The following is a 24,130-nucleotide window of genomic DNA, read 5'->3' as shown; positions in this document are numbered from 1 at the left end:
CCTGCTCAGGGAACTAAGATCCTTCATTCCGTAGTGCCAAAGGAAAAAAAAAAGAAAACTTCTTGAACTGAATGAAAATGAAAATACAACACATCAACTTAAAAATTATTTTTAAAAATTGACTACTTAAATCTTTGAATTTAAAAAATTAAGTTTCTTGAGGCATAATTTACAGACAATAAAATCTACCCTTTTAAGGTATATAGTTCAGTAAGTTTTTGGCAGATTCATACAGATATGTAATCATTGTATACCAAAAAGTTCCCTTATGCCCATTTTTAGTAGATTCTCATTCCCTCACCCACTCCAGCCCTTGTCATTGTCAACCACTGACTTTCCCAAAAGGTCATGTAACTAAAATCAGTCTTTTAAAATCTTTTACTTCTACTTATTTTTATTATTTAATTTTTTTTTGTTTTATGAATCATAGTCGTTTATATTTTGGCTTAGTTTTTTTTGTTTTTGTTTTGGCTGCGTGCCCTGGCATGAGGGATCTTAGTTGCCTCTTTGTTAATCTGTTTCCATTCACAGATGCCAAGGCATAGCATAGAGTTAGCATTCAAAACATGTTGAATGGGTGAATTTATGTCCTTATGCATCTAATCACAGGACAATTTGTTTACAGTTTTGAGATTTATTTTTACCTTTATAAATAATGCTGTAGAGAACCTGTTTCTGCCTTTGGCCTTTTTTTTTTCCCTTTTGGATTATGCACCAGGCTGTATTCTTTGAAGCAGGTTCACGGGACAAATGAGTGTGGATTTTGTTTTTTCCAATTTGCCTTATAAAATTGTGCACAGGGGCGGTTTTTTGTTTTTGTTTTTTTTTTTTAAGTCAAAAGACTCCAAAGAATTGCAGTGAGGAGCAGAAAACCTGACTTTGTCCTAACACCGGTCCTCTGACCTGCAGTAAATACCTCCTCGGCTCTGTGCTTCGGTTTCCTCAAAATCACAGACCGTGAACTTCTGCATTTCCTTCCGGGGCAAAAGCAAAGCTCCGCTTTCTCACCACTCGGAGCCTCGCTATTCAGATTGACAGTCAATCTGACCAATCAGCGTGCTGTGGTAGATCCCGGGGCAGTCCTTCCGGACACAAGCGCGTGTCTTCGTTCCGGAGATGGGTGGCTGGCGGGTTTTGGGTCAGGCCTCGGGTGGCTGGCGGCGGGGTCTGGGGATCCGTGCAACGTCCACAGCCGCAGGCTTTGGCACCAAGGCCCGGTGATTACACAACCCCCGCCCCGCTTTGTATAGAGGGAGGAGACTGGGGCCGGGGGAGGGTGTGTGCGGGATCTGGAGTTAGGTAGATATGGGTTCTAATTCATCTCTGCTGTGTGACCCTAAACTAGTCGTAGACCTCTCTGAGCCTCAGTTCTCTCTTCTGTACATTGGGGCCAGTAGAACCTGAGATTTCGGGAAGCTCAATCCAGGCTTCCTGAAGCATTCATAAGAAGCCGCAGGGTTTGGGAAGATGGGTGTGGAGATAAGAATGGGCAGCACCTCTGGAAGCAGTAATTCCCCTGTTGTTTACAAAACCGTTCCCAGGCATCAGCTGCAACGTCGAGGCGCCAGCAAACCGTCGGATCCCCCGGGTGACCAGCCTTTCCCAGGACTGCTGAGACCGGGGACCTTCAGTCGGGAAGAACTGGTCGATGTATTGAGGGCGGCTGTGGTGGACCGTAAAGGTGAGGGGTGGGAGGGACAGGTGCCGAGAGACCCGGAAGGGGAGGAGTCTTCACCCGAGCCTTCTGAGGATCTGGTTCGGTACTTTACGAAAACCTGTGAGGTCAAATCCTGGTTCTCCCACTCACGAACCTCACTAGCTGCGACCAGCCACGTACTCTCTGCCTCAGCATCATGGGATGCAGCTGTGGAGAGCGAGAGTGTAAATAACCAGAGAGCTTTGCACTAGTAGGCTCTCATTAAAGTGTTAATATATTGAGGGACAAAACGGGCTTTGGAGTCATATCTAGCTCTGTAATCAGCTTGCTGTGTGGCTTTAGGAAAATAACAATGTCTCTGTGCCTCAGTCTCCAGTGACTTACGAATTTTCTCAGCTATTTATTGAGCACAGGTTGTGTTCCAGGCACTGCTCTAGAACATAGCTGTCCAGTGCTGAACAAAATAAATATGGTTCCTGCCTTCATGGAGCCAACATTTCAGTGGGAGAAAATGATTAACTAGAAAATAAATGAAAAAAGTACTTACTAGTGATCAGTACTGTTAATAAAACAGCAGTGGTAAGGATCTGCAAGAAAGGAGCAGACATCAGATTGGAGACTCAGGCCTCTTTGTGATGATCACATTTGATGATGTGATGATGATATAAGGAGCAAGCCACGTGAAAATCTGAGACATGGAAAGCAACAGGTGCAAAGGTCCTGAGGTTGAGGCAGCAAGCTGAGCATATGCAAGGTTCAGAAAGAAGTTCATTTCAGGGAGTGGTTGATAACTCCTGTATGAGAGTTGTACTGGGACCACATGATAATACGAATTGAGAAAGTCTTTGTAAACTGTTTTTGCTGTTGCTCACGTTTATCTATTACATGTTTCAGGACCTCTGGTGACATTGAACAAGCCACAGGGTCTGCCAGTGACAGGTATGGGCAGGGAAAAGAGATGCAGTGAAAGGGGTTTTGGTATGTGTGAGAGCAGACAATATCAAAGAGAAGGGATGTTGCCTCTGAGAGCAACTTGTACTCTTCCTTTTTTTTTCACCTAGGAAAACCAGGAGAGCTGACGTTGTTGTCAGTGCTGCCAGAACTGAGCCGGTCCCTGGGGCTCGGGGAGCAGGAGGTCCAGGTTGTCCGAGCATCTGGGAAGTAAGTGGTGGAGGTGATAGAAAGGTAGGAAGATAAGCATCTATTTGGGATGGGGGCAGAGCCACTTAGGAATAAACATTTTCCACTGGCTGCTTTGGGATCACAGAGGAAGGAAACAAGGAAAAAGAGGAGGAAGTGGACAGATCTGGGTTCAAATCTTTATGCACAAACTGATCTTAGGTGTCACTGAGCCTTAGTTTCTTTAATCATAAAACAGCTCAGTGTATAGTCACTTCTCCAGGCCAGTATTGTTAACTGATCTGTGATACTCTTTCCTCATAGCCATCGGTAGAGATGGTGCTTGAGATGAGATGTTTCTGCAATTCCACAAACTCATAAGCTTGTTTGTGGGGAATTGAGCCATTCCCTTCTCCAAGGGATCTTCCCAACCCAGGAATCAGACCCAGATCTCTGACATTACAGGCAGATTCTTTACCATCTGAGCCACCAGGGAAGCCCATTTAATAGCAAATATATGTGAAATTCCTAGTAGAGTGCCTACTGGTAGACAGTCAGCAGTTGGTGGTAATTGTTATGATGTTTGGCTCTGAGCTCCCTGGGAGCCAGAGCAAAATGAGAAACACGTTTAAGCTATGTACTCTTTATTATCAAACACGGGGAAGACTTACTTGTTTCTCAGGAGGAGGTCTGCGTTGTAGTCCAGATGTTACTCCTTGGCCTTCAGCAGGTCCGTGTTTCTTCCTCAGGGTCTCCTTCTTTTGCCGGTGGTCCCAGGGGATTTTAACTTCTGTGATTTGTCTCCTTTCTCCAGGGAGGCCTCGGGCCTTGTGCTCCTCTCCAGTTGTCCCCAGACGGCAAGCCGCCTCCAGAAGTTCTTCACTCACTCACGGAGAGCCAGGAAACCCACAGCCACGTACTGGTGAGAAGGGCTGGGAGGCTCCAGGGCAGCGGGGAGGTCCCAGCAAACAACTCTGTGACCTCCTCCTGCCTCTTTCTCAGTGCTGTCACTGATGGGATCCCAGTTACTTCTGAAGGGAAGATACAAGCAGCTCTGAAACTGGAACACATTGATGGGGTCAATCTCGTGAGTCAGGGCCTGGGTGGGGAAGACGGGACCCTCAGACATACCCCTCAAGAAGAGTCAAGGGTATAGATATGGGGTGGCTGGTCCTTCATTCCCCTAAAACAGGTGAGTGACCACGGCCTATACTGTGGCCCTTGTCCTCGGTCTGGTGGGAACAGGGAGGGTTTGGGGGCAGCTCCCAGGTGTGTGTGAAGCTTGTTCACCCTTGGGGGCTGACACCACAGGTTGTTCCAGTGCAGTCCCCATCCCGAAAGGACATCATGGAAGGTGTCAAGAGGACCCTTAGCCACTTCCGTGTGGTTGCCACGGGCTCTGGCTGTGCCCTGGTCCAGCTGCAGCCACTGACAGGTGGGTCTGGAGCCCCAGCTAGACTTGACAAACTGTATTTGGTTGGGGAGGCAGGGAATGGGAGGAAGGTGGTAGTTTCACTGGCGGCCTGGGGAGTCTTTGATGGACTGTAAGGGTGTATGTGACCAGCTCCACCTGGAGGGGGCAGTGCTTCTCCTGTCAGTCTGATGGTCACCCCTTTGCAACTCACCTATTTTTTTTCTTACTGCTCTCAGCATCTCTTTACCTTCGATGTTCTCTAGTTTCACTGTGATGAATCAAGGTGTGTGGGTTTAGTTTTATTTCTCAGGATTCAGTGTGTTTGCTGAATCTGAAGATTAACCTGTTTAATCCATCCTGAAAAGTTCTTCAAATATTGTGCCTCTTGCATCCTTCCTTTTGAATGCCTGATAGCATCTGAGTTTCTCATTCACCTGCTATGTCTCAACTTTTCTAACACATTTTTCACATCTTTATCTTTGCCGCATTCTGGGTAATCTTCAGACGTACCTTCCAGCTGAGTAATTTTCTCTTCAGTTGGATCTAACCTGCTAGTTTAACCTACCCATTGATTGTATTGTTTACATCTACAAATTCAAGGTTGGTTGTTTTACAAATACAGATGGCCTTTAAAAAAAAATAAGGCATCTGTTTTTTTCTTTCACATCAAACTTTTTAATTTGCATAATGCTTTTAACAAAAATAGCTTCCCCCCAAAAATTTTAAAACACTTATTTACAATCTTTGGTCTTCAAAAGCTGTGAGTGTTCCTATCCAACAGTCAAGCAGCCAGGGCTGCCCATGTGCAAGTAGCTCTGTTACAGAGCAGCCCATATTCTCTCTGCTGAGGTGTGGGCCCTGGCAGGACTGCACCCAGCAAGGGAGCAGTGCTTTCCTCCAGTCCACACGAAGGCCAAGTCAGCCTGAAAATCGTGACTCAGTCCTGCCAACTGCAAGGTAAATGAACTTTTATAATACTTCTGAAAAAAAAAAAAGAATACTTCTAGACTTGTTGCCTGCATTTTTTTTTAAGATTTCTTTTAGTTTTTGGCTGCGGTGGGTCTTGTTGCTGCGCGTGGGCTTCTCCTGTTGCGCAGTGAGGGCTTCTCTGTTGTGGTGGTCGAGTCTCGTTACGGTGGCTTCTCGTTGTAGAGCATGCGCTCTAGTTGTAGCTCAGTAGTTGTGACACACGGGCTTAGTTGCTCTGCGCATGTGGGATCTTCCCTGACCAGGAAGCTGTGTCCATTGCATTGCAAGGCAGATTCTTAACCACTGGACCACCAGGGAAGCCCTTGCCTGCGTTTTTTAACCAATGTTTTACTCATTCTTATTAAATCAGTTTTTTTTTTCTGGCTGCATGGCATGGCTTGAGAGATAGTTCCCTGACCAGGAATTACTGGGCCCACAGAAATGGAAGAGCAGAGTCCTAACCACTAGACCACCAGGGAACTCCCAAAGTCCTAACATTTTTGTCTAGACTTCAATAAAACTAATGAGAACAGTATTCAAACCCAATAAAGCATGATGCTAAAATCTCAGATCTCAAAGGATATTCAAGTTATTATACTTCTAACCACCTTTACTGCACATACCGTGGACCACCACCCTGCCTTTCTGATTTAAAGTTTTGTCTGCTCACCAATTGCTGTGGTCCATCCTGTGGTTTTATTTTTCACACCAGTAAGTAAAGGTGACCAACAGCCACTGATTCAAGTTTTTCTAAGAATTATATGACCTGGTCGGTCTTCAGATTGCTTCGCACCTTCTCTTGCTGATCTGTCAGCTTTTTCTTTACCTATAAATCCCAAATGGCCAAGAACACACATCAACTGACGGTCCATGCTCTGGGCAAGCCTCTTTGTTGATCACCTCCTTCCCTGTGCTTGTCGTCCATCCATTCTCCTAGCCTTGAACCCAATTAGTGATGGCATCTGTTTTTTTCTCTCATTACTTGTTCTTGTTTGTTTTTACTCATTTAAAGCACACCTATATGGTGTTTCTATAATTCTTTTGTCTGGAGATTCTAAGGGTCTAATTCTGTTGTGATTTCTGCAGACTTGCTCCCCTTGGTGGAATGTCTCCTTATTGCTCTGGGGTTCAGGTTGTGCTGGGTCTTCATCTATGGAAATCCTTTACTGCCTCATTGGCGGTGGGGACTTGAGGGGTTCTGCCTTGCTTCTGCTGAGTGGGCTCACATCACTGCTTCAGGACCTAGAGATTAACACCTCAGTTGGAAGTTCACAGATCACTCAGGTGGTATTAGAACCTCAAGCCTGTGTGAGAGCAGCTCACAGTTGGGAATTCATCTTCCTTCCCCTCATCCATACCTACAGAGTTCATCTGCCTTCCTTGATGGCTGGCTTTTTCTCCTAGTCCACCCTTGCATGGAAGATGTAGCCTCTCAGATTTCATTTGGGCACAACCTCATCCCTGGCCCCTTGTCACTACTTAAACCCAAGCCCCCTTAGCCCCAAGATTGGAAATACCCCTAGAAGAGGTGAAATGTTGACTCTCTTGTGCTCTGGATTTGTTTTCTTTTTGTATTTTCATCCAGGGGACTTTACTTTCCCCTGTGTCCCGCTGTGTATTTAAAAGGATGATTGTTACAGTTTTCCAGTGTTTCTAGGTGGTTAATAAAAGATGGGTATTTAGATTACCCAGTCTACCATATTGCTAGACATGAAAGTAGACAGACAGCTCCTGGGTTTGAATCCCAGTCTGTGGTGGGCTGGTTACTTCTTGAGCTGAGATTTTCCTGTCTATAAGGTGGAATGATGCTGGGTCTCACATTATAGGGTTTTCAGGAGTATTAATAAGTTTACATATATGAACTATTTCATACCCATTACGTTTCCCCAAAACAAGTTCAAGTTGGTGTCACCCAAAAGAGCAATTTAATGACTCATATAACTTCTAAGTTCAGGCTTGTGCACGCTCTGGGGCCCACCAGCCACAACTAATGAGCCCCTGTGCTGCAACTATTGAAGCCCTCGCCCCTTGGAGCCAGCAAGTCGCAACTACCGAGCCTGCGTGCTGCAGCTCCTGAAAGCCTGCACACCCTAGAGCCTGTGCTCCACAACAGAAGCCACCACAATGAGAAGCCCATACACCGCAACTAGAGAGTAGCCCCCACTCTCCACAACTAGAGAAAGCCCGCATGCAGCAATGAAGACCCAGTGCAGCCAAAAAAAAATATAGTTCGGGCTTGGCTGCATCCAGGCTTGGAAGATGTCATCAGAAAGCCATTTCTCTCTCTCTTTCCACCTCCCGCGTGCTGGCTTCTTCCTCCCATAGGAGCAGCAGTTATCCCCCATGGAGGCAGAGATGCAGGTGCTCCAGCAGCTCCAGGCTCACTCCACAGCAGGAAAGAGTGCTCTTCATTCCCAGAAGCATCACAAAAAATTCAGGGTTGCGTCTCTTCATGGATGAGTCCCGCGAGGCTGGTGGCTTGACAGCTCTACCTGCCCCGACCTTGCTCCAGAGGCTGGGGTGGTAGTGTCCACCTCACTGAAACCACACCATCTGAGAATGGGGGGCAGGGGGCGCGGCAGTACTGGCTGGGGCAGAATGAACTGCTTGCCTGCCATCTGTCCCATCTCCTGTCTTCTAGTGTTTCCCAGCCAGCTACAGGCACACATGGCCCTGCAGCTCTGCCCTGTGCTTGGGGATCACACATACTCTGCCCGCGTGGGCACTGTCCTCGGCCAGCGCTTTCTTCTGCCAGTCGAGAGCACCAAGCCCCAAAGACAGGTACCCAAGTCCACCTGCCTGCAGCCTTCTGGGGTGGGCTGGGGCTTGTTGGGGTGGAGGGATGGATAGCATCTCCAGACGTCCGCTACGCAACTCTGGCTTCCAAAGCTACCAGTAGCCCTGTCTTGCTGTGTGGCACTAAGTGACACCCTCTCTTATGGGTCTCTTCTGTTCAGTAAGGAAATCAAACCAGCCGATTTCTAAAGGTCCTTCTAAGTCTGCCATTCTGTAATGGGTGTAAGAGGTTGTGTATTCTGGTAACACTGCTTTAACAGAAAAACCTCAAGTACCAGAGTATTAACACAACAATTTCCTTCTGTATGAAGTCCAGTTAATGGGATGGGGTAGGGGCAGGCTTTGCTCCAAACAAGTCACTTGGGGGGCCCCTGGCTGCTGCCATCTCATCAGCAGAGGAGACAGGGCAGGTTCGTGGAGGTGGGGGTTGGTTTCTCGGGCCAGGTCAGGAAGCGGGACACATACTCAACACTCCTGTTGTGCTGAGTGGGGCTCAATCACGGCCTCCCCAACCTGCAGGAGGTGCTGGGGAATGCAGTTTAGCGAAATGCCTAGGAAGCTGATTTGGTGACTCCTAGCTGGTCTATGCTGTAGTGTGTGTGTGTGTGAATGTGAAGGTATTTACGTGTGCAGAGGCATGCAGAACACGGATGCAGAGGGAGGACAAAGTATTTACCTTGCTCCTCTTTCGCTGAGCGCTGCTGGGAACTCCCCTGGCTGAATGCTGGCACGTCTCCGCCCCAGGTCCTGGATGAAGCCCTCCTCGGCCGCCTCTGCCTGACCGCCTCCCAGGCTGCCCGGTTGCCCCTGCACCTCCATTTGCACTGTCTTCGCCTCCCAGGCGCCAGGCCCAGGGACCCACCCATTGAGCTTCTGGCTCCTCTGCCCTCTTACTTCTCCAGGACCCTGCAGTGCCTGGGGCTCCACTACCAATAGTCCTGCTGGAAAGCGGCTGGGATGGGAGGCGAATGGGCTGTGGTCAGGCCCCAGAAGAGTGTGGTCAGTGCTCAGCATGCAGTCAGGCCACCGTGTAAAATGCTGGGCGCTCTAGTGGGATAGACCTGAGATCGCATCCTAAGGCCATTTGCTGTGTGGTATTGGCCAAATTACCTCACCTCTCTGGGCTTTAAATAATAAAAGTACCTACCTCACAGGATCGTTTTCAGGATTTGCTGAGAAAGAAAATGTTTATCACGGACTGTGCTTTCTGCTGAGTTCAACACATAGTCTTTATGTTTGGCTGTTTCTGGCCTAATTCTAGCTGAGAGAAAATGTTAAGAGTTTTTTTTTTCTTTAATTTGTGCTAAAATACACTTCGTAGACTTTACGATCTTCACTGTTTTTAAGTGTATAGTTCAGTGGCATTAAGTACATTCACACGGTGGTGTAGCCATCTTCTGCATCCAACTCCAGAACTTTCTCATCCACCCAAACTGAAACTCTGTTCTCATTAAACACCAACTGCCCATCCCCTACCCATCTCAGCCCCAGTAGCCACTGTTTCCTGTCTCCAAGAATTTGACTACTCATTTAGATGTTAGATATTTTACTTTAAAAAACCATGTAACATATCAAACATACAGAGTGCATAAAACATCTGTGTGACTTAAAGAATAACTGTAAGGTGACACTCACATAACCACCACTTGGCACAAAATAGAAGCATCCTTCTCCTGTCTTAGAACAAAGCTGTTCTCAACCCTGTCCCCATATTAGAACCCCCTACCCTGCCCCCTCAGAAAGCTTAAAAAAAAATCCCCATGCCTCCCCTGACTGCATCCCTAAGATACTTTTACCAGTCTTGGATAGAGACATCTTTTTTAAAAGCTCCAGAACGGGCACTAGTGTAAAGTCACAATTGGAAACCACTCCCCTGACTTGAGAGAATTCTTTCCTTGTCTGTTTTTTTAAAGTGTTACCACATATACATGCATCCCTAAACAATGTATTTTGTTTTGCTTGTTTCTCAAACTCCTGTGGAATGGAACTGTGCTGTATATATCCTTTTGTGACTTGTTCTCACTCCACCCTGGGAAATGCATCTGTTGTGTGGCATGGAGTTGGAATGCTGGGGCTTGCAGTCTATCCACCCAACGTTAATGGACACTTAGGTCATCGGCTGTGACCACAGTGCTGCTGTGGGTCTGCCTGTCTGCGTTTTCTCATTCAGCTGTGCAATAATTTCTGGATCAGAGTATATTTATCTTGATTTGACTAGTGTGTTTGTTTCCTAGGGCCGCTGCAATGAATTACCACAACCTGGGGCCTTCCCTGGAGGCTCAGTGGTTAAGACACTGCACTTCCATGGCAGGGGGCATGGGTTCAATTCCTGGCTGGGGAACTAAGATCCCATGTGCCACATGGCACGGCCAAAAAATGGAAAAAAAAAAAAATTACCACAACCTGAATGGTTTAAAATAGCACAAAATGGATTCTCTCCCCCAGTTTTAGAGGCCGGAAGTCCAAAATCAAGGTGTTGACAGGGCTGTGCTCTACCCAAAGGCTCTACGGGAGAATCTTTCCTTACCTCTTCCAACTTCTGGTGGCTTAAGCACCCTCTGACTTGTGGCCGTATCATGCCAACCTCTGCCTCTGTCTCCACACAGCCTCCTCCTCTATTGTCTTCTCTTCAGTCCCTTGTAAGGACAATTGTTATTGGATTGAGGCCCCATCTGGATGATCTCATCTCAAAATCTGAACTTTAACTTATATCTGCAAAGACCTTTTTTTCCAAATAGACATATCCACAGGTTCTAGGAAGACATACCAACATTCAACCCATTATAACTAAGGAATGTTGAGCTTTTTTCAGATGAGAGGGGCTTGTTGGATATTTCCTTTTGAGGTGACCTTGGCCCCTTGCAGAGGAAGGGACGGGCCCACTCCCTCAGGAGAGGGCTGGGGTTTAGCCAGGTCCACTCTTCTCCGCTGAGTCTCCTGTTGTTGCTGGGTGGGAGTGTGGGGCTGTGCTTTGGGGGGGAGTTGCTGACAGCCTCTGGCTCTTGTCCTGGGCCCTGGAGTACAGGGTCACACTATACCCTCTCTTCACCCTCCAAGAGAAAAGGAGCCGAGCCTCGAAGACCTCATTTGCTCTTTTTTATTTGGCGCTGCATCCAGGATAAGGGCGATGCTGATGGAAGCAAGGGCTTCTGTGGCCACCTGTCCCTTGTGCCCTCCAAACCCCGGTCTGTGACAAGGGTCAGAGGTCCTGGAAGGCTCAGTGTCGTCACGAGGTGTGTCTCGGCCTTTGGTCTGTCACAGAGTCTGGCCTTGCATTTGCCTTTGGTCTTGCTCTTCCTGTAGATGCTAGGAAGATTTCCGTCTTCAAAGGGTTGAGACCACACATTACTTCCGAAGTAGGGACCATGAAGGCGCTGGGGAGCAAGAGCCTCCGTGTGAAAGGAGGGGAGAAGGAGGAGAGATGATCAGGAATCTGTTCAGGAAGGGGGTCCTGAGGGGTGCAAGCCCTTCCCTTGGGGCACAGGCAGCCTGGGGGCTACCCTCTACCTGTGCCCTCCAGCCCTGACCCCGATAGTCAGCACTACCCAGCGGGGTACTGGTCACAGTTTGAGGCCCACCTTTTTTGGTTTCAGGGCGTTGGGTGCCAGCTTGAGCTCAGGGGTAGGTGGGAGGGAAATCAAAACCTTGGCGGTTGGTAGAGTCATCAAGGCCTTGTCTGTGGTCGACAGGGCCTTGGTGCCCACCAGCTTGCTGTGCTGTAGTCTGAGGACCTGCCCCTGGGGCCAGGGCACATGGGGAGAAGGCAGCCGGGGCTTGCTGTGGAGGCTTGGGAAGTGGTAAGGGGCTGTGGGAGCAAGAGGGGCCGTGAGGGGCTGGGGAGGGGCTAAGGCTGACCAGCTGCCCCTCAAGGTGTGCGTGGAAGGTGGGGAGGCAGGGGGAGATGAGGGCAGATGGAGCCCACCCAGTTCCTTCTCCAGAGACCATGGGAAGGACACAGGGTTTGAAGTCCAACAGACCTGGGTCTGCATCCCAGCTCTGCCCCTTCTGAGCTGTGCAACCTCGAGCAACTTCCTTACACTTCCTGATACCTCGGCTGGAAAATGGGGATCATAGCACCTCCCTCGCTAGGCTGTGAGAACTAAAGGAGCTGGTCAGGTAGTGACACAGTTTAAACTGTTATGTGCTGTACAGATATTAGTTCTTTCCCCCAGAGGCAACTTTGCATGGCAGCAAAGACAGAATACTACAGCAGGAAGAGTTGGGGCTCTGGAATGAGATCAACCTGGGACTGAGTCCTGGCATCTTCAAAATGAGTACAACTGCCTCACCACGTGACTACTTTGCAGGAGGGTGGATCACAGTCATTCAGTCATGCAGTTTTTAAAAATACTTTGTAAGTAGTGGCTTTTACTTACTACCGGTGACTCTGGTGGGGCTGTGGGTGGGGGCAAACCCAGGTGGTTAGGAGGGGCTTGGAGAACAGGAAGAAGTTGTCTTGAGGCCCTGGGGTGTTTGGGGGGAAGGGTCTTACCCAGGGCCTGGGAGTTCTTCAGACTCAGTGGCAATCTGTTCAAAGAGTAGGGATGCCTGTCCCTGCTAGCTAAGGTCATGGTAAAAATGCAGCCCGTCCTCGTGCTGGGGGTGTCCCACTTCCGGAGATTGGGATGGACCTGGGCTGTGGCACTTTTCGCCTTGCCTTTCTTCCCCTTTCCAGGGGCTGAGGTGGTGGCAGTGGAATCTGGCTTCTCAGTGTGCCCCAGACTTCTGGCCCCAGCAACTTTCCTAGAAGCTGACCTGTGGATGGGGCTTCCTGAGTCCTTGCTTTCCCCAGAGCCTCTCGGGGCCAGCAGGTGAGGGAGGGCTGGGCGGACGGCCATCCGCCGGTGACTCATCGCCAGGGGCTTCTTGATGGTGGAGCCCTCTACTAGAAGCCGGATACCCACATACTGGGGCACCTCCACGGCAGGCTGTCGGGAAGAAGGGGAGACAAGGCCTGCTCAGACCATGGTGCTAGAATCCTAGGTCTAGAAAGACTTAGGGCAGGGTAGATGGAATTAACTTCTGGGGCACCTGGTCAGGAGACATTTCTGGGCTGAGAAATGCAAAGCCCGTCTCTGTCCTCTAAGGGGTCTGAATCAGTACCTGGAGGGTCACAGAGCCCCTGAGATAAATAAACCAGCGGAGTGGGAGGCAGTCTTAGCCAGGCCCCCACATCCACCCTTCCATCCACCTGCCCTCCTCAACTCCCTGGCCAGGAATGTGTGTGTTCTCCTCCACCAGCTGCTGTCAATGGACAGCTTCCTGAGATGAGCCAGATTCTCTGCTGAGAGCATGTGAGTTACAACACCCAGACAGATAAGAGGCCTGGAGCCTGCCTAAATTCTCATTTGAACCAAGGGAAGCAGAATTTTAAAGAAGGCATTCTGTGGAGAGAATAATGTTGCAAATATACAGAGGGAGACAGAGAGAAAGATCCAAGAAAGGAGCTCCTGGGCCATGTTCAGTTCTTATTAAGCTGAGCTGTACTTCCTGCAATGGACACAGAAGAGCCCCTGCATATTGCTAGGAACACTCCTGTTAACCTAGGGCTAGGCTGAGGGGTTTTCCATGTCATCAACAGATCCTGATTAAAACCTATCTAAACATCAGTGTCATTTGGAGCTTGTTAAAAATACAGATATCAAGAGACTTCCCTGGTGGTCCAGTGGTTAAGAATCTGCTTTGCAATTCAGGGGACGCGGGTCCAATCCCTGCTCAAGGAATTAAGATTCCACATGCCATGGAACAACTAAGCCCCTGCACCGCAGCTACTGAGCCTTCACGCCACAACTAGAGAATCCATGCCCTGCAGCAAAAGATCCGCAAGACGTAATGAAGATAATGAAGATCCTACATACCACAACTAAGATGTGATGCAGCCTAATAAATAAATATTTTAAAAATTTACAGATATTAACATCCTACTGTATAGCACAGGGAATTACATTCAATATCCTTGGATAAATCATAAAGGAAAAGAATATGAAAAAGAATATGTATATGTATAACCGAATCACTCTATAGAAAAATTAATACAACTATAATTTATATAAATTAATACAACTGTAAATCAGCTATATTTCAATTAAAAAAAAATACAGATATCAGAGCTCATGGGAAGCCCAGTTGATACAGAAAAACTCATCTTTATGGAAGAATCTCAGCTCATAAATGCAGAAAGAATGATAGAAATAGCAATGTACCATTCTGCAACACTAACAGAACAGGCAAGAATCAAAACTGGATATCAAAACAAGTAGGTGAAAAGGATGACAGGAAATTGTGTCATCTGCACACTGCCAAAGAATCATCTTACAAAGAAAATGATCGCTGCAAAGTGAAGGATGCAACTTACCATGCAGAGATCTGGTAGCATGACCTTAACCGCGTGATCAGACTTAGCATCACCAATCACGAGACACTCTGACAATGGGTGTCTTGTGAAGCTGTATGAGGCACCCAGTATCACCTCTCAAGTGTTCTTGACAAAAATGTGTAATGTGAACCTCATCAAGCTGTGTGACCTAACTTCTAGTTTATAGGACATTCAGATAACAGAAGTTAAACACCACCATGAGGAAACAATCAGATAACTCCAGAATGTGGGACAGTTCCATAAAACAACCAGTCTGGTGCCTTCAAAAGATCCAAACATGGGTGGGAAAAAAAACAGTGGGGCTGTTCTAACTTAAAGAGATTAAAGAACATCAAAGAAAATAAAATACCAGGAATAAATTTAACCAAGGAGGTGAAAAACCTGTACACTGCTGATGAAAGAAACTGAAGATGACACAAATAAATAGAAAAATATTCTGTACTCATAGAATGGAAGAATTAATATTATTAAAATGTCTATAGCACCCAAAGGAATCTATAGACTCAATGCAATCCCTATCAAAATTTCAATGACATTTTTCACAAAAATAGAAAAATCAATCCCCAAAGATGTACAGAATCACTTAAGACTTCCGAATAGCTGAAGAAATCTTGAGAAAGCACAAAGCTGGGAGCATCACACTTCCTGATTTCAAACTATTGAGTTGGCCAAAAAGTTCATTCGGTGTCCCCACACCCCCCCAAGCACATATGGAAACTCAAATGAACTTTTTGGCCAAACCAATGTATTACACAGTTATAGTGATCAAAACAGTATGATACTGGCATAAAAACAGACACACAGATCAGTGGAACAAAACTAAAACCCCAGAAATCAATCCATACATTTGTGGTCAATTAAGTCATGATAAACGAGGCATGAATATACAATCTCTTAATAAGTGGTGTTGGGAAAATGGGACGGCCACATGCAAAAGAAAGAACCTGAACCACTATCTTATACCATATAGAAAAATCAACTCAAATGGATTGAAGACTTGAACATAAGACCTTAAACCATAAAACTTCTAGAAGAAAACAGCCAGGAAGTTCCTTAACTCAGTCTTGGCAATGATTTTTTGGATTTTGCAACAAAAGCACAAATAAAGAAACTAAAAATCTTCTAACAGCAAAGGAAATCAACAAAATCAAAAGACAACCCAGCAAATGGGAGAAAATGCAAATCACTTGTAAGAGGTTAATAACATACAAAGATATAAAGACAATCTTTTTTTCATGCAGGATCTTAGTTTTCCCAATTAGGGATCGAACCCACATACCCTGCACGGAAGTGTGAAGTCTTAACCACTGGATTGCCAGGGAGGTCCCCAAAATATATAAGGACAATCTGATTAAAAAATGGACAGAGGATCTGAATAGACATTTTTCAAAAGAAGACATACAGATACATGAAACAGGGGCATGAAAAGGTGCTCAACATCACTAATCATCAGGGAAATGCAAATCAAAACCACAATGAGATACCACCTCTCACCTGGCAGAATGGCTATCGTCCAAAAGACAAAAAATTACAAGGGTTGGCAAGGATGTAAAGAAAAGGGAACTTTTTTGCAGGTTGGTGGGAAGGTAAATTGGTGTGCCCACTATGGAAAACAGTATGGATGTTCTTCAGAAAGTTAATGTTAGAGCTACCATACAATCCAGCAATTCCACTTCTGGGTATTTACCTAAAGGAAATGAAAAACCATTTGAAAAGATATCTGCAAGCCCATGTTCATGGCAGCTCTATTTATAATAACCAACATATGGAAGTGGCCTAAGCATCCACTGACAGATGAACAGAGAAAATGTGTACATGTAAATATATTACGGAATATTACTCAGCCATTAAAAAGAACAAAATCTCAGGACTTCCCTGTCAGGCCAGTGGTTAAGACTCCACGCTTCCACTACAGGGAGCACAGATTTGGCCCCTGGTTGGGGAACTGCAGGGGCACTGGTTTGGTCCCTGTTTGGGGAACTAAGATCCCATGAGGTGCAGCCAAAAAAATAAAAATAATGAAATCTTGACATTTGTGACAACGTGGACAGACCATGGATATATTATGCTAAGTTAAATAAGTCAGCGAAAGACAAATATCATATGATCTCAATTATATGCAGAATCTAAAATAAAAAACGAACTGAACTCACTGATACAGAGAACAGATAGCTGATTGGTGGGCAAAATGGGTGAAGGGAATAAAAAATTACAAACTTTCAGTTACAAATATATAAGTCATGTATAGAATCATGACTATAGTTAATAATGTTGTATATTTGAAAGTTGCTGAGAAAGTAGATCTTAAAAGTTCTCGTGCAAGAAAAAAATTTTTGTAACTATTTGATGATCTATGTTAACTAGACCTATGGTGGTGATCTTTTCACAATATATACAAATACTGTTATGTTGTACATCTGAAATTAACAATGTTGTATGTCAATGATATCTAAAAAGACAAAAACAAACAGAAAACTTCAGAGAAACCCAAGCCATGCCTATTAGGCCCTTTAAGGCAGCTACACATCTTTTAAGCATCCCAAGAGTATACCTATAGGTCTCAAGATTCAGTCTTGAACACATTTTGAGTGAAAAGACAGAGCTGCATGGCCTTTTGGTTAACAGTAGAGTGGCACCCCACTCCAATACTCTTGCCTGGAAAATCCCATGGGCGGAGGAGCCTGGTAGGCTGCAGTCCATGGGGTCGCCAAGAGTCGGACACGAATGAGCGACTTCCCTTTCACTTTTCACTTTCATGCACTGGAGAAGGAAATGGCAACCCATTCCAGTGTTCTTGCCTGGAGAATCCCAGGGATGGGGGAGCCTGGTGGGTTGCCATCTATGGGGTCACACAGAGTCAGACACGACTGAAGTGACTTAGCAGTAGCAGTAGCAGAGCTTCTATAATTTTGAGGGCTGCTGTTTTACTGGAACCTCATGGAAGAGGAGTTATTTATTTGAGCAGGGATTTGAACCCAGGGAGGTTTCAGAGTCTATGCTTGTAACAGTATGCTACCAGCCTCTAGAAGTATTATCCAACACACTAACTCATTTCATCCCCTAAACCCCAGGAGAAAGATGGTAACAGCATGTCCATCTTACAGACAGGGAAATGGAGGCTCAAGAGGGTGGAGTGGCTGTACCCAGTCACTGCAGCAAGACCAGGACCCAAACTGGGTTTGTGTGACTGCAGAGCCCTAAGCTTTACTACAGGGAGGCCTCCCTGGGTCCTGCCTGGGCCTGGCCACCTCACCTGCTTGTAGATGAGCTCAAAGGCCCCCGTGTCACAGTTGCGGTCCAGTCGCCGGTCGATGACCACACGCAGGGTGTCGGCCTGCACGCCGGCACAGAGCCTGGCGGTGACAGCCGTGGAGGGTGCCATGGTGGGGCTGGCGTTGATCTCGATCAGCCAAGGCTGGAAGTCCTCACCGAACACAAAGTCAGCACCGTAGAGCTCGAAGCTGGCCTTCCGACACTGCACGGTGTCCTGGGAGGTCTGCAGGGCGTGGATCACTGCGGCCTTCATGCCAGGCACTATGACAGTGGACCAGGCGTTCGGGGCCCCCGTCTCCTGCAGGTGGGCCTGGAATTTCTGGCTTGACCACATGTTGTCTGGGGGCAGCAGTGGGTGCCGGTGGCATGAATTCTCCAGGTGCTTCTGGATGGAGTTGTTGCACAGGTGCACGGAGCTGGGACAGAGAGCAGGAAGCTGAGGACTGGCTCCCTGTGCCCCAGCCACTCAAACGTGGGGAGGGCAGGCAAACCCCAGAACCAGTCCTGCATACACTGAACTGTGCAGCTGAGTTGACAAAATGCTCATCACCATCTTCTAGGGCCGCTACCAGTCTGTGCTCAGGACCTCTCTGAGGGTACTAAGTACGGGGCCACAGTGCCAAGTGCTTCGTGACAGTGTCACAGTTAACTCTCCCAATGCCTGGAAGAAGGCAGCTCAGAGTACAGGGCTTGTAATCACCAAGACGTGTGCTCAAGTCCTGTCTTCATCGCTGACTGGTGAAATCTCATATAACTCATTTAACCTGCGTGCTCCTTTCAACATGTAAAAGATAGGGGTAGTAACAGTACCCACTTGGCCAGGTTTTCATGAACGTCAGAGATAATATACATGAAGTGCTTGGCATTCGTCACATGCAAGCACTCAGTTAACCGACAGCTATGAGCTCCATGTTACTGGCTCCATTCTACAGATGGTGGTGACTGATGCTTAAACAGAGTTCCACTTGACCCAAGTCACAGAGCTTGGAAGCTGCAAAAAAGGAATTTGAATCCAGGGCTCCACAGGCTTCCTCTCACCTCCAAGTGAATGCTGCCTCTCTATTTCTCCTGATCCCCCTCTACCCTGCTCTACATCTTTTCTCTCATAACACGTATCACCTTTTAACCCATTGATGATTTTACTTATTATGTTCACGGCTTGTCTGTTTCTCCCTGCTGGAATGTGAACTCTTGAGGGCTGGGTTCATTTCATTCACTACTGTGTCCCAAGTGCCTAGAACGGTGAATGGCTCAGGGTACACGTGCCATAGGCATCTGCTGGGTGGAAGGATGGGTGGATGGATGACACCTGCCTGCCTGCAGAGGCTGTGTTCAGAGCCCAGCACCGCACTGGAAGCACTATTCCTTGCCAGCTCCCCAATTAGATTAGGAGCCCATGGGACTGAGGGGGCTGAGGGTGGGGGGGCTCACTTGTCCAGGTTCTTCAGGGAGAAGGGCTGTGTGGAGAAGCGGATGTAGCTGTCACGGTAGAACCACACAGTAAGCGGGTTCCAGTCGGTCACCAGGAACCACTGCCTCAGATCAAATTTGGTGCCAAAGATGAGCAAGGGCCGCTCGATATACTTCTGCACCACCCACTTGCCGTCCTTCATCATCATGGGGTTGCAGTCCACCAGCTTCAGCATTTCCTCCAGGTGGTCCATGCACATGATACCTAAAGGGGGAAACAGGGCTGGTTAGGGATCGGGCCAGGCTTTGTTTGGGAGATGGGCTAGGGGACTATGAACAGTTCATCCTAAGCCCTCATCCCCTAAGGACAGGCCCGAGTGGGTAAGCCTGCCTTTCTCCATGTTCCCTTTGGGAAAGCTGAGAATCTGCCAAGGATTTTTTTTTAATTAACCAATTTTGATGATGGAAAGGAATATATGCACATATAAAAATTTAAACAGTATTGGGTCTTTTTAAAACCATATACATATATGACTTTGATTCGTTTTTCATATAACAGAATATAAAAGAGCAGAGGCAAAAAGTAGGCAGTACAAAAGGGTACACAATTAAGAAAAAAGCAACAACACACATCTCCTGCTCCAAAGAAGCCAGGTGCTGCTTCCAGGTCCTATGGATGGGCACTCAAGTTATGGGAGAGTCTGTGTGTGCCTCAGCTGCACAGCGTTCTATGCATTTAAACATCCTAAGGAACTGGAACAGTGCCTGGCACTTGGTGAGCATTAAGTAAATGTTAACTCATCCTAATTACTAGTTACCTGTGAAAAACATCTCTAGTTATAGATTTGCTGGCTCAAAGGGTATGTGCATTTTTTCAATTTACAGAACAAAGATGTTCTAACAACTTGCACTCCGAGTAAGAGTGTATGAGATTGTGTGTTTGCCCACATACTACCAACACTGTTGATGATTTATTTTTGCCATTCTCCTAGGTAGAATGGTATCTTTTAGTTTTATCTGTTTTATAACAAGTGACGTTAAGCATCTTATGCTAATAAGGTGTTTTAATGCTGATAAATACAGCTGACCATTGAACAATGCAGGGATTAGGAGTGCCAACCCTCTGAACAGTTGAAAATTATTGTATAACTTTACAGTAGGTCCTCTATATCCCTGGTTCTGCATCCACAGATTCAACTATAGATCATGTAGTACTAAAGTAGATACAAAGTGAAAGAATCTGCATATATGTGGACCCATGCAGTACATTCATGTTGTTCAAGGGTCTACAGTAAGAATCACACTGCAAACAAACACCTACACTCACAAATCAGTCATTTCTTCACTGCTTGGTCCTCCAAACAGTCTGACTGCCTGCCAATGGCACAGAACAACTTGTGCTTGGTTCCCAGGCCAGATACTTTCTCAAAAGCCCAGACTGATTATTAAGATTCCCAATATCATGATGACTTGTATAGCCACAGATTGAGACTGTTCACGACCTCTGACCCAGCAATTTCATTTTTAGGAATTTATCCTAAAGAAATAAGTGGAAAAACTACTATAAATGGAAAGATATCTGCACAAGATATTCATCAGTGTTGCTAACAGCAATTAACCAATCAATAATCAAATAAATAGGGGAAAAACTGATGGCCATCTAAATATCCATCAGAAAAGGATTAAGTAAAACCACAAGAGTACATATACACAAGATTAGACTGTGCAGCTGTAAGACAGAATGAGGTAGGAAAGTATATACTGTACTTTTATATAAAATTTAAAAACAGGCAACACTAATCTATGGTATTATAAGTCAGAATAAGGGCTTCCACTGCAGGGAGGTAGAGACCAGGAGGTAGTACGGGGCCCTCTAGGGTAAAGGTAATGTTTTATTTTGTAATCTGGGTGCTGTGTTTCCACGAGTGTGTTCCCTATGTGACAATTCACTGAGTTGTATATTCACGAAGTGTAGCCTTGTCAATGAAGTGGACTGTATACATATTTCAATTAAGTTTTACTAAAAATGGAGAGAAAATGTTGAAATACACTGAATTCACTGTACTGTTCTCTTTGCTTTTGTGTATGTTTGAAAGTGACTAACAATAAACTAAAAATGGGGGCCAGGGGGAAGCAGATCTAGATGTACAGAAATGGAGTGACCTCTAAGATCTATTAAGAAAAAATAAAGGTGAAAAAAGTAATACTCACTGATATGGAAAGATAAATAATGAAAAAAGGAAGCTACAGAGTAGTATGCGCTATGCTCTTATTTAGAATAAAACACACATACAGCCAACATGCATAGACCAGAGTATAGAAACACACCACAAGATAAACAGCAGTTATCTCAGTGAAATCAAAGGTGCCCTTAGTTTCTTCCACGTTTCTGTACTGTCTGATCTTTTTTTAATAACAAGTATGTATTTTCAAACCTAGAAAAGACCAACAAAACAATTTCCAAGGTAGAAGAAGACAAGACTATGATGCTAGTTTTAGAGAGACATCCCGAGAGTGTCCCACAGTGTGTGGAGCTGCGGCAGCTTCACTAGGACATGAACAAATTCTCCCAAGGGCAGTATGTGGGGCGATCCACTGCCAAAAGTCTGTTTTTTACATCTTAGAAGTCCTTAATGATCTTTTAAAGGCTGGGCTAATGCACCATCCCAGCCTGCTGGGTGCCCTGTTCAAATCCCATTCATGCTGAGCAGTCATAATAGTGGCTAAAAACTATAGCACTTACATAGCAGTTACTCTGACAGTATAGGATCAAAGCACTTTGCATATTGTACTCATGTAATCCTCTTGGGTAGGTATTATTGGCTTCATCTTACCAAGGATGAAAATAAGGCACAGAAGAGGTTAACTAACCTGCCCCAGGTCTTTCGAATATTAGGGAGCAGGGCTTGGGTTTGAACCAAGAAATCTGACTCTCAGCATCCACACCCTTAACCACTAATCGGAGAGCCCTTAGATGACAAGTAACTGCAGTGAGTACCACCAGGCCTGCCTAAATCATTAACCTACACTCTCAGGGCAGGAGATGAGGCACTGGTATCATCATGATGTTGTTTAGTTGCTAAGTCGTGTCCGACTCTTTTGTGACCCATGGACTGTATAGCCCGCCAGGCTCCTCTGTTCATGGGCTTTTCTCAGCCAAGAAAACTGGAGTGGATTGCCATTTCCTCCTCCAAGAAATCTTCCCAACCCAGGGATCAAACCTGTGTCTCCTGCATTGACAGGCAGATTCTTCACCACTGAGCTGCTAGGGAAGCCCTATTGTCATCACAGCAGCCAACACTCATGGGGTGGCTATTGTGTCTGGCACTGTGCTGAGCGGTACATGCACTACCTCATTTAATCCTGGCCTCAAAGGAGGTATTATCATCAACTCTCACAGATGAGGGAACTGAGGTTCAAAGAGGTGATATAACTTCCTCAAGGTCACACAGCGCATCAGGAGCAGAGCTGGGATTCGAACCTAGGCAGTTTGGCTCCAACAGAGGCTATACTATTAACCTCCTGTGCCTCTGGTTGGGGAGGGTGTAGGGTGCTGGTACAGGAAGCAGGGGCAGACCCCCACCTCGTCCACGGGACTTGGCTCCCGGCTTCACGATCCAGATGTTGCGATCTCCTTCCATGTCCATCTGGGGCACCACAGCCCGCAGCTGCTGCAGGATGTCCTCACAGCGCTGGACCTGAGTGTCGAGGTACCTGAGTTCTGCCCCCTCGCTGTAGGGAGATGATGGGACTTGGGCAGGGCTGGGCCTGGGGGCATCCTGGTGAACAAGGCAAGGGGAGACACAAGCCCCCTGGCCATGGTCCCACCAGCTTTGGTCACACCCTTCCCCTCGAGACCCAGACAGGGCTCTCCCAATCCTCCACCCCCACCCTCAGGCTGTGCCCCCGATCCACCCTGCCCAGGGCATCGTCCCCAACTGCTGGAATAGTCTCTTCTACCTACCGTATCCCTTCCCACTCCAATACTCCACCTTCTGCCACCTCTCTATTATATTAAAACTGCTCTTTGGCAGAATTTAATCATACCAGCATCAAATGATGAGGCACCTCTACATGCCAGGCACTGTGCCAAGGGCTTTACATACATTATCACTAATCCATCTTCGGGGAGATGTTATTGGTCCCATCTTAGAGAAGTATAAACTGAAGCTTGCAGGGTTAAGGGATGTGCCCAAGGCCACACACTGAGTTAAAAGGCTGAGCCAGGATGCAAACTCTAGCCTGCCTGAATCTTTCATCCACAACTGTTTTTGGAGGTTCACTTCTCTCCTAATCTTTAACCTAACACTGGTAGATAGGCAGGCCCCTTCCTCATCTAATTCTTTTCTTGCACAACTATATCATACATCTCCTAGATTTATTTCTCTTCCCATCACTTACCACCTGACACCTACACTTATTTGGTGACTGCCTGTCTCTGCTCACTCGAATGTAACCTCTATGAGACCAACTTTCTGTAGTCGTTATTCTCTGTTAGACTCCCGTCCCCAAGTAGTACCCCAGCACTTATCAGGTACTCCCTAGAAATTTGTTAAATGAATGAATGGTTGGATAAGGAAGTCTCTGGCAGCGACTGGGCTGTATGGATAAGAGTTCGGGGACAAAGAGGAACCTGATTCCTACAGGACACGAAATGTCCTCAACTAAACCAAGTCACAAAACATCCCAGATGGCGGCCTCAGCCAAACTCTCCCATTTCTTTTCTTTTGACTGAACAGGAAGGAAGCCTCCGCTAGATGGTAACCTCTCTTTTAACATCTCTCGGATGTTAAAGAGGCTGGAGCCTTTTGGATATCTCCAGCCACAGAGAACTTATCTCTGTTACTAAGGCTGGCATAGCAGTGGCAGCTGGGCAGTGCTGGGAACAAGGACAATCAAATGGAGGGGTCTTGGCAAGGCCTCCTTTTCACACACGAATCCTGGCCCTTCTATTTCCACAAGGTTTGCTGGAAACGTTTCTGTGGCCATGGCATAAAGAATATACTGAGCAAATCTGTGATCTGGCCCAGGAAAGTGTCACATGGTAGTGGCAGGGACACATGCAATCTGAAAAAGCATATTCAACATGACAGTATGATTTTATATTTAGTTAAAA

The 24,130-nt window shown here is 46.5% G+C and overlaps 2 protein-coding genes across 4 annotated transcripts in view; one reads left to right on the top strand and one right to left on the bottom strand.

Annotated features, from left to right (window-relative positions):
- Positions 1 to 1,095: 1,095 nt before the first annotated feature.
- Positions 1,096 to 10,857, top strand: RPUSD3 (RNA pseudouridylate synthase domain containing 3). Of its 3 annotated transcripts, none has more exons than XM_010842090.1 (9): positions 1,096 to 1,217; positions 1,542 to 1,681; positions 2,552 to 2,596; positions 2,719 to 2,818; positions 3,591 to 3,698; positions 3,779 to 3,863; positions 4,088 to 4,211; positions 7,801 to 7,940; positions 8,700 to 9,282. In XM_010842090.1, exons 1-9 carry the CDS (start codon positions 1,117 to 1,119, stop codon positions 8,889 to 8,891), a joined length of 1,035 nt encoding a protein of 344 aa, XP_010840392.1. In that variant the 5' UTR covers positions 1,096 to 1,116; the 3' UTR covers positions 8,892 to 9,282. The 3 variants fall into 3 exon arrangements, 2 of the variants coding, with proteins under 2 accessions (XP_010840392.1, XP_010840393.1); XR_825466.1 differs by having other exon boundaries at positions 1,103 to 1,217; positions 7,485 to 7,940; positions 8,700 to 10,857; XM_010842091.1 differs by lacking the exons at positions 7,801 to 7,940; positions 8,700 to 9,282 and adding an exon at positions 4,949 to 7,107 and having other exon boundaries at positions 1,103 to 1,217.
- Positions 10,858 to 11,034: 177 nt separating this feature from the next.
- Positions 11,035 to 24,130, bottom strand: part of TTLL3 (tubulin tyrosine ligase-like family, member 3) — a 22,993-nt gene continuing 9,897 nt past the window's right edge. Inside the window, 7 exon segments of the mRNA XM_010842092.1 lie at positions 11,035 to 11,215; positions 11,218 to 11,329; positions 11,520 to 11,760; positions 12,739 to 12,883; positions 17,585 to 18,020; positions 19,036 to 19,279; positions 22,598 to 22,746. Of these exon segments, the coding sequence (XP_010840394.1) occupies positions 11,039 to 11,215; positions 11,218 to 11,329; positions 11,520 to 11,760; positions 12,739 to 12,883; positions 17,585 to 18,020; positions 19,036 to 19,279; positions 22,598 to 22,746 (1,504 nt within the window). The 3' untranslated portion in view covers positions 11,035 to 11,038.

The sequence above is a fragment of the Bison bison genome, unplaced genomic scaffold (genome assembly GCF_000754665.1).
Source record: "Bison bison bison isolate TAMUID 2011002044 unplaced genomic scaffold, Bison_UMD1.0 scf7180017864171, whole genome shotgun sequence".
In the NCBI taxonomy this organism is placed as follows: domain Eukaryota; kingdom Metazoa; phylum Chordata; class Mammalia; order Artiodactyla; family Bovidae; genus Bison; species Bison bison.
This window is presented reverse-complemented; position numbering and strand designations above follow the sequence as displayed.

Coding starts and splice junctions, on each gene's coding strand:
- RPUSD3 (XM_010842090.1), top strand. CDS start 1,117: ATGGGTGGCTGGCGGGTTTTGGGTCAGGCCTCGGGTGGCTGGCGGCGG. Junction 1,682..2,551: donor GGCTGTGGTGGACCGTAAAG/GTGAGGGGTGGG, acceptor TACATGTTTCAG/GACCTCTGGTGACATTGAAC. Junction 4,212..7,800: donor CCAGCTGCAGCCACTGACAG/GTGGGTCTGGAG, acceptor CCTGTCTTCTAG/TGTTTCCCAGCCAGCTACAG.